Consider the following 14,032-nt stretch of genomic DNA (forward strand, 5'->3'; position numbering starts at 1 on the left):
GTAATAGAAATCTGTGTTTCGATTACGTTTTTAATACGTATTACTCACTTATATGTAATAATATAGAAGAAAAATATACTATTAGTTCGATATTTGAAAATATACATGCGTTCGTTGTCACTGTTAAACTGTTGTAATAACAATGGAATAATAAAATAATTTACTCAAATGTACATAATAATACATGTACATATTCATAAAAACAATATTAAACAATATTATCTGACCATTGAATATTATAAAACAGATCAGGAGCAATTTTTTGGTACCATGATCTGGTTGTAAAAAGACCATTTCCCATCTATTTTGCAGATAACAAATTTTTGCTTTATTTGCGAATATCTCATTAAATATAAACGGTGCGATGGGAGGAATTTCATATTCGGAGAGAGCAAATCGGGAACAATTTTTTGAGATATAAATCGTTAAGATACGTTAACATTCGGCGCAAACTATTTTTCGGTGGCGCCAGATGTCCCGTGTGGTGAGATCGTGGGGTCACAGAACCCCCGAAGGTGGCGTCGGAGACCCCGTGTGGCGAGAGCGTGGGGACACGGAACTCCTGCAGGTGGCACCAGAGACCCCTTGGGTGAGAGAGTGGGGTCATAGAACCCCCGGTGGAGACACCAGAGATTCCGTGTGGTGAGAGCGTGGGGTCATAGTACCCCCAGTGGAGGCGCCAGAGACCCCGTGTGCCTCCCCTAGTGCCTTCTACTCATCTGTTTCTTCCATCCAGTACTCCAATGGAATAAATGATTTTTGTCCACCGTTAATTTACTTATGAAACTAATACTGCAAATTATTATGAAAAATAGTACATATCTATTAGAATACTAAACAAATTAGCGGTGGTGAGCCGAAATTCTGTACAAAAAAATCTTTAATAAAAAAATTCTTTCTGTAACATCACTCCTGTCCTTTCAAGAACTGATAAACAAAACTGAAGTCTTTTTTCGAAAATCCTTGCGCTATAATCGCTCTATAGATCTGATGGGCGAGAGAGCCCAAGGGAATGGTCGCTTCCACCTTAGCTGCGGCAGACTGCGCCAAACCCAAGTCCTTAGCCATTAAAGTTGTACCAAAGCCACCCTACAATTAAACCCTCCGTTTCAGGGATCATAGCGTAACCGAGGAAGAAAATTTATCTAAGAAACTTGCATGTAGAAACCACAGAAATTAAAGCATTGAAAAACGTGAAAATACACATAGTCAACTACCTCGTAATTCTTTGAGCTCGGGACATTATCGAGGATCCCAGGAACAGGATTATATAATTCTGACGACCAGCATTTGCCGGTGCTAGAATTCACGATGTCAGCTAACACCTTCGCATCTAAGCCCAGTCTGTAACGCAATCGGTTTAATGAAATGGTTATGTCAGTTACGCAATCGTTGTTGAACCTATAACACATTACTTCTGTCCAAGGTTCAAAGCTTCTGCAGTACCAATCATGCTGATAGCCAAAAGCATGTTGTTGCACAGTTTTGCAGCTTGACCCATTCCTATGTCCCCGCAATGAACCACCCTGGATCCCATTTTCTCTAAAACAGTCTTAGCAAGTTCGAAGTTCTCCTTGGATCCTCCAACCATAAACGTAAGTGTGCCATCTTTGGCTGCATTTACACCTGTAAACAAATAACGAACATACTACATCCTCGATCGTTCGTCTCTGAAAATTTCAGATGTTTATCACTGAGAAACGTCGTACAAATATTGTTCTTCTTTACGAAATTTAAGACATCTTAAAATTAACGCTATGAAATACTCGTTCTCAATGTATCGTACCTCCAGACACTGGGCTGTCTATGAATCTAACTCCACACTTTTCAGTCTCGTTCGCCAATGTTTGAGACACGAACGGGCCGGTCGTGCTACTTTCAATTAAAAGAGTGTTTCGTTTCGCTGAACTGAAAGCACAACTAGAGAAAATCTCAAGGAACATTGAACTCAATTTCATCTGAAGCATCGAAGTCATAGATTAAATTCAAACACACTAAAAATAGAGTAATGTTCGTGTGTTTACCTTAATAAACCGTTTCTTCCATTATAGACATCCAGAACGTGTTGATTGGACGGTAACATAGAAACAACAACATCGGCCACTTCGGCTACCTCAGCGGGGTTCGCGGCACCGTTTGCACCTGCCTCCGTCAGATTCGACACGGCTGTTTCGTTAACGTCGAAAACGGTCAACCGGTGGCCCTGGAACGTAGGCATTAAATAAATTCAAAATTCGACTTCGGTGAATTTCTGTATCGCTTGGAATCGAAGTAGTACCTTCTTCAATAGATTTCTCGCCATGTGGCCACCCATGTTGCCCAAACCGACGAATCCGACACGTGAGAAGCATCTTGTTCCTGAATCGTGGGTAAAAAAAGAAATAATATCAAACACGTCGATAATTATTTTTAACACTTGCACAGTGGGACAATATATTCTATCGATCACATAATTCCAATTTCTTCAATAATTAGAGTGTGAATGTTAAATGATACGAAAATCGAGATGTTCTTACAACCAATTGCAGACTCATGTGTTTACTTTGAATTATAAAAACCGTTAATTCACTGTGAAAATGGTGAACTTTCAAAGTCGAATTATTTCTATGTGAAAAATGTAATTACCTGTTGAGGTACGTTTCACGAACGTCGTGGGCAACACAAAAAGGCTCATCCCAGATAAAGAGCTCTGCCCAAAAGTATGGCGATCGCTCGAGCCACGTTTCTACGCACGGTAAACATCCACGCAATCTCGAAGGTCGTATGAATTGTTGATCAGCGCGGCGATGCGAACTTATTTAAAATATCATACTCGATACGTTCGACGAAGTCAATACGCGGTATCAGCGGTCACAGTCTACTAGAACGGAAATATATTTCCATGTGTAAATCAACGTCCATAAAATTCGTTTGAACACGTTGTGCATTCTGCTCGGAGAACGGAGAGAAACTATTCGAGTTCAACGGGACACGAATAATATTTACTGTTCGAATGACGAACGTTATCAACGAGCGTTCATGTTTTCTCCCTCTAACATTGGCAAATTTTTATCGTCGAGATAAACTTTGTCGCTGCACTGTAACCAATGCGATTATAATAATTGCTGGAAATGAATTGTCGCTGGTGTTACATAATTGTAATATTTGACAAGAACGAAGACGGAATTCTCTTTATCGGTCGATGAACATGACGTTTTGCATTTCTGTAAAGAATTACGTGTTCACGGGGTATAATGATGTTTCACGATGGCGATAGATCGAACGAGAAAGGCAGATACTATCGAATATGATGCACGGTGTATTGCCGAGTAGAAACTCGTTACTTCTCGCCACCTGTTGTAGATAAAAAGGGTTGTAAAAGATGAGTTACAGTACCATTCATCGTAACTGCTGTTGTTGGCGAATGTTCGTTATTGTCTTGAAAAGGAACAAATAAAAAAGACACCGTAACTGTCGTTTATGATTAGTCTGCGTATCTTCGTGGAAACATCATTTGTCAATCGAATGTTACGAATTTATCTCGCATAAACATCAGATCGTTTGCTAATAATCTAAGTGCCTAATATCCACGATACATTTATGACACAATGTGACATGCATTAGAAATTAGAACATTCAAGCCTTCAAAAACAAGATACACATTTTTTGTATAATCTGATGACAAGAATACCATGTAATCGAAGAGCCTATCAAATTTCAAAAAGACTAGTCTGCAAATGTTTCATTCTAGCGAGGAATTAAGCTTTCCTGAATCGGATCTTCAGCTTTCAATAATGATCGTAGACGTCAGCAATACGGAAGCGTTCGCCAAGACAGCACCGGGACTCAGATAAACAGTTTCAAATAACGAATAAAAAATCAAAAAAATACTTCATCATTCCTAATTTATCAAACGTGGGTTAACAATATCATTCTATTGTTTAAATCATTCCTAATTTATCGAACGTGGGTTAAAAATTTCAACAATAAAATAATATTTCTTGAACGAGTAGACACTAGGCAAAACAATTATTTAATCTCATAAACTGTTTAAAGGTCAAGATGACGTTCTTAGACACACCTGCTTTTCACTGTCTATTTATTCGAATAAAATTCCGCACAACTTTGTGGGAGCTTTTGTTATAATCACCTACATGCTCCGTCAGCCAGGGGCTATAATTCTGTTTGCACAGGCTTCTTTATCGTAGTCCTTATCCGACATCAAACTGCACCCTGAGCATTCGAGCCTGCGTGGACGTTCCGGAGCTGTTTAATTGCACTTGTACAGGACACGTTCAGCACCCACTGTATACACAATTTGCGTCGAATCGTAGGCACACCGGCTGAGAACACCTATTCCCCGACCTTGCGTTCGCGTGTGCTGTTGACACACGAGTGTTCGTGAAAACGGAAAAGCCTCGCGGTTAGGATCGTAGGACCTACGATCTGGAGAACAAACAAGGGATTTTCTTTTGCTTGCGGAGGAGATCGGTGTCGTTCGCAGGGGACTTATTTTTTTTCTACTGAAACTGTACACAAGGAGTGACGTTTAAAAAAGATTATGGTACACCATGAAGAGAACATTGACGCTTTACGTTATTGAAATATTTCTACTTCCGGTGTTCGGTCGTAAGGCTGACTTATTTGTGCCTGAAAGTAAATCCTGGATCTCTGATGATGGTTTCAGGATTGTTCTTAAATTATCGTTCCCTTTTTCGACGTGTTGCAATGTTCTTTTAAACGGTTGGTGGAACAGAGGATAATTTTTATGACACTTGCTGTACCAAGGAAGGTCGATGCCTGTTAATTTTAGAATGAACGTATTTCTTTGGAATATCGTATAGTATTTATGAGGATAAAATTAATATAAACTTATTCTTGGAGTAATGTGAACATTGTTATTGGTATTGCAAGGCGTTTAGAAGGTTTTGCTTTGAAACTCGTATTGATTTTGAAATTTTATTCAGACCCGATCGAAGACTCGATGGCACTGTTCAGTCAATTCAGAAGTGTCTATCCGTACGAGTACCTCTTGAAACGAAGCGACCAGAAATGCGACGGATACCTCTTGCTGGGATCGAGCGAGAAGGGGATCCTGAGACTGATGAAGAAGTATAACAATCAACTCATTAGAACCTTCTCGATATAAAAAAAAGATCATTCTTCTATCCAGAATATCGCCGTTGTCGTGGAAAACGGAGATCCTCGTTATCGTGAACAACGAAACTTCCGACGACTCTGACGTATTCAACGATTCCTCTTATGGAATGGCAAACGTGAACATTGTTTCGATGTCAGGGATATGGAAATTGACAGAGAATTACCTAAAACCGCGTGGGTTTAATAAAATTGACAGGTATACACAAAAGTCGCTGACTCACAAAGGTCAAAATCGTACTATAAAATAATTGTTTTTGTTCTGAATAAACACAGATACGAAGAAATGCTGCATAATTATGATGAGATAGATCTTCGTGGCAGGAACTTGCAGGTATACAGCATAAATCGACCACCCATGACGTTCTTGACTCGTACGATCAAGAAATCAATCGACGGCGAGCAAGCAGAAGTTTACGTAATGGATGATTGTAAGTCCAATTTTTTCACATCCATCTGATCTACATATTTCAATTAAACGTTCAGACGACTGTTTCTCTGAACTCAGATTTCGGATGGGACGGCATCGAAATGCAACTGTTCCTGATAATGGCGGACAAATTGAATTTCACGTGGACGCTTAGAAAACCCGATGGAAATTACACGCAAGTATCGAACTTTAAGCAAACTAACATTTTACAATTTGTAAACGCAGATTTGACGATTGGAACTTCTTCTATTTTTAAAGGATTTCATTATGACAAGAATAAGACAGGAAATGCATTAGATCTGATATTAGCTTTGCCATTTGTCATAATTCACATACTCGTATACGCCATAAATAGATACAATCCACAGTCTAATTATTATTTTCAGCGACATTAAGTTTTGTTTTCGATAGATTCGGCGTAAAAATCAACGACACGATGTGGGAGGGTGGTGTTATAGGAATGGTTTTCAAGAATAAAGTAAGATCACCAAAATTATAATACATTTCTTTCTGTCAGCCGCAATGTAGTTTCTATTTTCTTAGTTCATTTTATTGTTTTATAGGCAGATATCGCGTTCGGCAGCATATGGGTAACCTATGAACAGAATAAATTCATCCAGTTATCGGATCCGTGGTTCGAAGTGTGCATGCATTTCTTGGTGCCCCGTCCGCGTCGAAGAACGAACTTTTGGGCGCTCACCAGACCGTTCTCCGAAGAGATCTGGGAGCTTCTTCTATTAGCCATAATCCTGCACAGCCTGTACGCGTACGCCCGTGCTTGGATCGATCCGAAATTTCCAAAACGTAAGCCCACGATATTGATTTAACAATTGCACCTTATGTATGCGAATCGCTAACTGTAGAAAGGGGACATATCAGAATATTATAATTTGCAGGAAACCAAAATTTTCAGGACATCTCCTGGACATGTCCTGTTTATATAGTAATAAAAAATTATTTATGTACATAGCTCGCTAGATAATGTGTAGGTATGATCCTTTTCTGCTGTAACTGGTGTATTCAAAATTCCTTAAAAAATTGAGATATCCCGTTTCTGCAATTCGTATAGGGACACTTATCGAATATTTAGTTAAATGCTACAAGGCATTACGAAATCACAGAAAATCTGAAATAAATATTATTAAAGTTCGATGGGCAATGCTTATGCTACTATAAAGTGACAAAAGTGGCCTAAAATGTATTATCAGTTTTACGAAACGTCACAGTTTCTTCGTACAAACCAAGTGCCCTGATATGCATGAGCGGTAGTGTACGCGCGTGCTGGATGGCATTTATGTTTTTCTGTCGCGCGGAGCGTAAAAAGTTTCCGAATGAAATGACAATCGACCAGTAATAGACGGCGGATTATGAAACATCGATCGAACGGAGGAGAACGTACGCGTGGATTATTACAACATTATCGATATTTTAAGGTCAGGGTAATGACACATAACCCTTTGCACTCGGAGGCTTTTTCGCTATGGGAAAGCAGATACTCAAAGAATTGATGTAGATATGTGATACATATATTAACAAATATAACTGCTCTATTTAAATGTTAAATATATTTTTAAATCATGTAAAAAAATAAATATTGAGTCTTGAGGTTTATAATTATCTTTTGTATGACATCTTGTAAAGCATTCATTAAGAATGTTAATAATAATAACATTAATAATGAATGCAAATAATGCCAAAGTGACAATGCACCAGAATCGCTGCACGAAACTGACTGGCGAATGAGAGTCACATATCGAGTGCAAAGGGGTAATCTTAATTTTCCAGGCTTCCGAAATTTTGTGACTACCCTGACCGAGCTGATCGGTTGGTTCCTGAACAGCTCCGTGCCTAGAACAATCACGAGCAACAAACTTCAGATACTTCTATGGCAGATCGCGGGATGGTTAATAATTGCCGCTTATTGTAGCAGCCTAGCATCCCGACTGGCAACTGTGGAATACCAGAATAGGTACCAAAGAGCCGTCCTTAAATTACGTAAGGGTAATTTTGGCGATTTCTTACCCCATTCCTCCCCTAGTACAAGAACTCGTAAGATTTTATATTCCAACCCCCACCCCCCTTATCGCCGTAATATCTTCTACATAGCATTTTTTCAGTTATTAAAATTCTTATAAAAGCTTGTATAATTCATTTAACTCTGTATCGGGAAATTTTATCCTGCGTGATCCTCGTTATTTTTACCGCTTCCGTCATCCCCTGGTTTTTCTATGTCCAGGTCTGCTTGTTTTTATTTATAGGCCTCCAAAAAATCTGAAAAAATTCAGGGCCACTTTTCGGGACCTCTATTAATTGATCCCACATTTTTAAAATTGAATGTTAAAAGTTTTTTTTAATAATAATCCCTTCGTTTCCCTTTTCCCTCAAAAACAGCCTTGCATACTTTAAGGGCGACTAATCAGCCCTAATGCTTCAGGGTGGCTCGTATCGCAAATGATATGTAAAACGTGTCGATGGTTATTGGGATGCGTTTTCAGGATCGATACCGTCGAACAGTTCCTCGCCGCGAATTTGTCATGGGGAAGTGTAGGTCAGGTGCCGCCGTTTCACGATTACTTCGATTTCACGGTACGCGCGGCGTTATTCGATTAAAAAAAAAAGAATCTCGACTCACCTGGAGATTATACTTGATCCTCGTAGGACCAGTCCACGGCGCAGCTACCGCGCAGATATCAACATCTGGAGAACATTACCGAATGGGAAATGTGGTTGAAAAATGATGGCCATGCTGTCCTCGGAAAAATCATCGATACAACTTTTTTCCCGAACGACTACGTACCGAATGACTATCTGAAGGTACGCCTCGATCCTTGATCGTTAAGCAGGAGAGAGACGCTTTTCAATGATTAATTATGTAAATCTACGGATAGTTCACATGTGGTATGTTGGTGGTATTATTAATGTTAATTTGTAACAGAATTACAGGGTCATGATGAACCCGGTAGGAAGTTTCCACATTGCTTTCGGTCTGCAACCGTGGCTTCTGGTACCGATAAACAGGGTAAAATATCAGCTTGATCTAATGAATATAATATTTTTAGCTTCCCTGAATATGTTATTATTCGATTGGATGTCGTGACGTCTTACCTGCAGTTGCTTCGAAGATCGAAGGGTGACTCTACGGAGAACTCGCTTGATTGACTATACGTAAAATTAGCTCAGCTAAGAAACCGCGTAATACATAATGCACCGTTTACAATTAAACTACACACTCCTTTAAGAAAAAAAAAAAAAACAGATAGGCTCAGTTCTGATTGTCAGTTTGGAACGTAGGACTACGACTTGTGCAAATCGGAATGAGCTTGGCGAGTACGGTTTCAAAGCGTTTATTTTATTCTTTATATATTCAAATAGATTTCATCGAGAACTTTAAAACGACACCACGCACAGTCGTTTTGTCAAAAGTGTTCACCGATTCACGGGAAAGCAATTTTTAAAACGTTCAGTTCAAACCACTGCGAACTGTTCTTCCTACATTTCCATAGATCTTATCGTGAGCTTTAAAAAAAATAGATAGATTCAAACGCAACGGCACACCTAGAAGCATTACATCAATTCCCCCGAGCACGGGGACCGAGGGGACTGCAACGGGCATGATGTATTACGTTATATGCAAATTGGACTTTACCTTTTTTACACAAATATGCTAACACGATTACATGATCGCGTGTATTTTTAACGATACAACGATTTCAATTAGGACCTATTTTTGTCACAAGCGGTAGGCCGTAAGTCGACCCGTAGTATCCTCAGAGTTACACGTGGTCCTACGTCAAAAAGAAAATGGAACGAATTTACTGTGCTTTGTTGTAGATAATGATGCGGTTGAAGGAGACCGGGATCGTATCCTGGCAGTTGCGTGATGTCATACGCAGACGCGATAGCTATAACCTTCGCGAAGTTCTCGTTGAACACGACAGATACGACGGGGCCGTGCAAGTACTCGGACTGACACCACTGGGAGCCGGATTTTCTCTGCTCTTCGTTGGATTTTCTGCAGCGACTTTCGTGTTTTACATGGAACTGAGGCACACCGCAGGATCGAGAAACATCTTCCATGTTCTTCGAACTATCAACAGTAAACGTAGATCGATGAATAAAAGGAATGCACCGTCTCCAAAAGTCTGTAAACCTGATATAGATCTGAAAAAGTGTCGCCTGAATTCCTTAGATTATACTAATCTTTCTGACAAAGGTCGAGGTGAATTCAAAAAAAGAATTTTCTCTACGAGAAACGAATTATTCAATGAATAACGTCACGTAAACCATAACAGCAATAAAAATTGTCGACTGTAACTCAGGTTAATTGTTCAATTTAACTTCAAGATGAAAGTTATCAATGACTCAACCCAATTCTACGTTCGTGTTGCGACCCCAACGCAGGAAGCCAAAGGTCGCAATGATCGTGTCGCGTGTTGATCCCGAGAATATGGTCGTATACAAGGATTCCTGAACAGTTACTTATACATCTCGTGCAAACATCCACTGTCCATGGAACAATTATTTATTGTCGTGCAAAGTTGATCTTCAGGAATGCTAGAAAACAATACACGTTTAAGGCCCGATTAATTTCCGTCGTGGAACCACACTTACCCAATCGTACTCCAATCGGAAGTCTTCATTTCTACCGTAGAAATTTATAGAACCAATCAGAAACTGAACTGCACCAACAAGCGAATCCACACACCAATATTCACTGGAACACATTCTTAGGTGCATGCAACTGAACTATCAAATAAACGTAAAATGTGTCACCAAGTTTTTGTTGTCTTGTTACAAATCACGCACCATCCATAATTACACCTATTCTCCAACTATCTCCGCAGTATTAAGTTGCAAAAACTCACGACTAGTCAATAGATTCAAACCTCTATAGCGTACAAAAGTTACATCGTGCTCAGTCTCGTCTAGACAAACGTTCTGTAAAGTTAAAGCAACCGAGATGTTATTTTCGTGAAATACAAGATCGGAACACATTCTTCTTCAGTACCACCGAGAAGGAAGTATACCGACAAGCGAAACCTTGCTTGCTACACCGTTGGCTCTATCATTAATCAAGCCATTGGCATACAATTAAATTGTACTTCTTGCTTGTGCTTTAAAGATAACTTCATGGTTACTTCCAGGTTCAAAGTACATCTTGTGAAACCCATACAAAGAGTAAACGAATGATAAATGATAATAATAATTATAGTTACTGGCGAGTGGAGCTGGAAAACTCGTACATGTAATCCGTAAACGTCTTCGGCGTGGGAGAAAAATTCTGCACACGAGGAGATTTAATGACACTTGAACAGCACAGAAGTCAGTCACGCCGCGCGTGCAGTGGCGAACGCGTCCAGTGTTGACATATTACTGTAAAAGCCCGAAAATTGGTAAATTTTATATTTTCCGATAAATCCGAGCATTTACCATAGTGAATTGGTAGAAATTCGAAATGAAAGCGTTTACAAGCATTTTTTTTGGAATTTTACCACCTAATTTATATATTATACCGATTGGGGTTGGATAATGCTTTGAACAGTATTCTTTTGTTGTTTAAATAGTTTTATAAATTAGGTGGTAAAAATCTGAAAGATGCTTGTAAACGCTTCCATTTCAGGCTTCTACCATCTCACTATGGTAAATGTGGATTTACGGGTAAAACCGAAGATTTGCCAATTTTCGGGCTTTTACAGTAACTGTATTGCTTCCTTGTCGATGCGAACGTGTAACGCAACATCGAAGCCTTCTGAATCAATTAAGTTCAATAATGGGAATTGTGTAACATCACTCTTTAACTATCAGTGGTTTTTCTTGTTACGTGTAAGTAGCAAAACAAAGCGTATCCGAGGGCTATTGTTTCTGTGTGTAGAGTTAATAGAATTATTCAAATAACATGTGACATCTAGTATATAGCCGGTTGTGACCATTGGACGATGATGTTTGTGTATTTCTTTGTGATGTTAACTTTCTATCTTTAATAGAAGAAGAACTGTATTCAATTTTACTCTGCTTAATTGACAGATATATTGATGATATAGTAATATTATTAATTCGGTCACCGATTTGTCATTATGCATTTGTCATTATTTCATCGATAATAGAGTAACGTAACAAGAGTGTAATTATACTTGTGCAGAATCATTGCAAAATTATATTATAGTTAGCGTTACTTATCTTTTGTATGACATTTTTACAGTTTTCATTTTCTGGTGAACAATGGACGACAAGCGCCACATCGACGATGGTAAGCAACATTTTGGTTTTATTCTAATACGTACATTGTATTAAATAATAAAGTTCGTTTATCTTATATTTGTGCATTGATTTCGTCCAGTTCAAACATCCACGGTGGCCGAACATATGAAATTGATCATGGAGGATAGATCCACCATAGGTACGGAGTACGTCCCAGTCACTCCAGACGATTTACCTCATTGGATGGATATGAGATTATTTTTAACGTGAGTAGAATTAAAATCGACAAATCGATTAAGATCAACGTAGAAATCTGGTCGCATGATGTGAAACTGAAAATATCATAACAAATACGACGCTTGTGAAAGAATTACCAATTTTGGGAAACCTAAAGAAACTTTTAAAAGATAATACTGAGATAAATATGAATTCATTAATGCAGTAACTTGATTCTAAATCGTGAAAAAATACGCTTCATATTAAAAATTTTTTTACAAAGACTGTTTTTGTTATGAACCTCTCAATTCGAATGTTGCAAAGCTACGTAAGTAATTTTTCATCTATCCAATTTCAGAGGTCAGAAGTATTTCATGAAGAATATGCTAGGACTTGCAGCCGCAAGCGTAACCGGCTTGATAATGGTATTATGCGTTCCCGATATAATCGAGGTAATTGGCCGAACAAAAATCCATCATCCGTATTAAACGTTAACAGTGAAATGTTTAATATTTTCACATCGTAGGTGCTTGATTACACGAAGAAGAGCGATACGGTCCGATCGTCCTTCAAACGATACGCCGAAACTGTGTTGCACATGTACGAGCTGTTCAGATCCGACATGTTAGACTCGAATTCGAGGTAGGTTTCCCTAAAAAATTCTCAAAATAGTCACACGAATATTATCTATCGTGTGTATTTCAGATGGTTCAAAACAATGAACGTGATTCGATGGAAACATGCGACAGTCAGTAAGAAACGCGTCAAAGAAGGACTAAATGCGATATACCAAAAAGACATGGTCCTCACACAATTTGGTTTTATGAGCCTCACCCTTATGAACCCCGAGAAAATGGGACTAGCGCTCACTACAATCGAGGAACGAGAGGGTTTCAATCATTTCTGGCGCGTCACGGCTTACCTTCTGGGTATACCGGATCGGTAATTATATAGAAATAGAAAAAAGAAATTGTCTTCAATTACAAACGAATCGAGATCACTTTATTATTGTTATTTCTTCGTATCGTTTCCCAATAACGACTTCATGTCTCTAGGATGAACATCGCTCGCAAAACAGCGGCGGAAACGACGGAATTGTGCAAACACATCAGAAACGAAATACGCGAGAAATACTTGAATAAACATTCACCAGGATTCATGAAACTGGCAAAAAATGCGATCAATGGGATGTGGTATCACGAACCGAGCCTGGACACAGATGCCATGCTCGCGTTGACCTTTGACATGGCAGGGGGAAAATGTTAGTTTCACTTACAGAGATCGATATTATTTTTATTTCATGTTTGACAATAATACTTTTTGTTTTCAGACCAGAAGCCTCTTGGATGGTACTCGTATCTCAATATGAAACAACGCGAGTGGATATTATATTCCTGTAGTAAGTGACTGCCTTATTCTTAAAAAATGAAACGCTTTTTGTGTCTGTTTAATCGGGGTCTCTGCGTCAGGAATAAATTTATGAAATTTATAACTAAAAAATTACTTCGACAAAGTATGTCAATGTTTTAATTAAGGTGACTTCTTTTTGTAGATATTCCTTACATTGGCGCAGTGGTGAGAATATGCTTCAATTATTTCGTAACAGTTGTTTTTTGGCTACTCGAGAACTACCCTATAGGTGCATGGATTGGATTTGGTAAACAGAACGCAAAACTTTGCCTCTATCCACCAATAAAGTGATTTCACTTCTGCGTGGAGAGTCTAATTATGTACATACTGTATACATACATACAACGCTAAAAGGTATTCAATAATTTAATCATAAAAATACGATCAAAAGATTGTATTACCTATGGTCGATACCAATGGAATCGCGGAACGAAAGCAATGTTAATGATTCCGATCGCTAGAGTCCGCTGTATGTCGCAAGTAACTAATTCAATATCTGACGATCAGTCGTTGATAGATTGAAACATAATGGTATTAATTCATATTTATTAGTCAATATCCTCACTTTATATCAATCGAGTAATTCAATTTTATCGAACAATTATTTAATAATATCAATTACTTTAATGTTAATGACATTAT

At 38.6% G+C, this 14,032-nt stretch overlaps 3 protein-coding genes across 4 annotated transcripts; 2 read left to right on the forward strand and 1 right to left on the reverse strand.

Moving 5' to 3' along the window:
* Window positions 1–862: 862 nt before the first annotated feature.
* Window positions 863–4,360, reverse strand: LOC107189120 (3-hydroxyisobutyrate dehydrogenase, mitochondrial). 2 transcript variants are annotated; one of them, XM_015577593.1, is made up of 8 exons: window positions 4,134–4,360; window positions 2,626–2,857; window positions 2,279–2,358; window positions 2,025–2,203; window positions 1,787–1,908; window positions 1,416–1,626; window positions 1,218–1,344; window positions 863–1,089 (listed from the first exon to the last, which is right to left on the reverse strand). In XM_015577593.1, exons 2-8 carry the CDS (start codon window positions 2,672–2,674, stop codon window positions 907–909), a joined length of 951 nt encoding a protein of 316 aa, XP_015433079.1. In that variant the 5' UTR covers window positions 2,675–2,857; window positions 4,134–4,360; the 3' UTR covers window positions 863–906. The 2 variants fall into 2 exon arrangements, with proteins under 2 accessions (XP_015433079.1, XP_015433080.1); XM_015577594.1 differs by having other exon boundaries at window positions 2,626–2,860; window positions 4,134–4,144.
* A 190-nt stretch (window positions 4,361–4,550) lies between these two features.
* LOC107188927 lies at window positions 4,551–10,756 on the forward strand. The gene is made up of 13 exons (XM_015577326.1): window positions 4,551–4,722; window positions 4,947–5,091; window positions 5,153–5,335; window positions 5,413–5,567; window positions 5,645–5,741; window positions 5,978–6,044; window positions 6,130–6,370; window positions 7,352–7,535; window positions 8,062–8,152; window positions 8,225–8,380; window positions 8,502–8,585; window positions 9,398–9,785; window positions 10,572–10,756. Exons 1-13 carry the CDS (start codon window positions 4,551–4,553, stop codon window positions 10,754–10,756), a joined length of 2,148 nt encoding a protein of 715 aa, XP_015432812.1.
* Window positions 10,757–10,911: 155 nt separating this feature from the next.
* On the forward strand, window positions 10,912–13,732 carry LOC107189089. Its single transcript, XM_015577523.1, has 10 exons — window positions 10,912–10,959; window positions 11,312–11,389; window positions 11,766–11,813; window positions 11,904–12,030; window positions 12,339–12,432; window positions 12,507–12,622; window positions 12,686–12,922; window positions 13,036–13,241; window positions 13,311–13,379; window positions 13,533–13,732. Exons 3-10 carry the CDS (start codon window positions 11,786–11,788, stop codon window positions 13,679–13,681), a joined length of 1,026 nt encoding a protein of 341 aa, XP_015433009.1. The 5' UTR covers window positions 10,912–10,959; window positions 11,312–11,389; window positions 11,766–11,785; the 3' UTR covers window positions 13,682–13,732.
* Window positions 13,733–14,032: the final 300 nt, after the last annotated feature.

The sequence above is a fragment of the Dufourea novaeangliae genome, unplaced genomic scaffold, assembly GCF_001272555.1.
Source record: "Dufourea novaeangliae isolate 0120121106 unplaced genomic scaffold, ASM127255v1 scaffold125, whole genome shotgun sequence".
NCBI lineage: Eukaryota > Metazoa > Arthropoda > Insecta > Hymenoptera > Halictidae > Dufourea > Dufourea novaeangliae.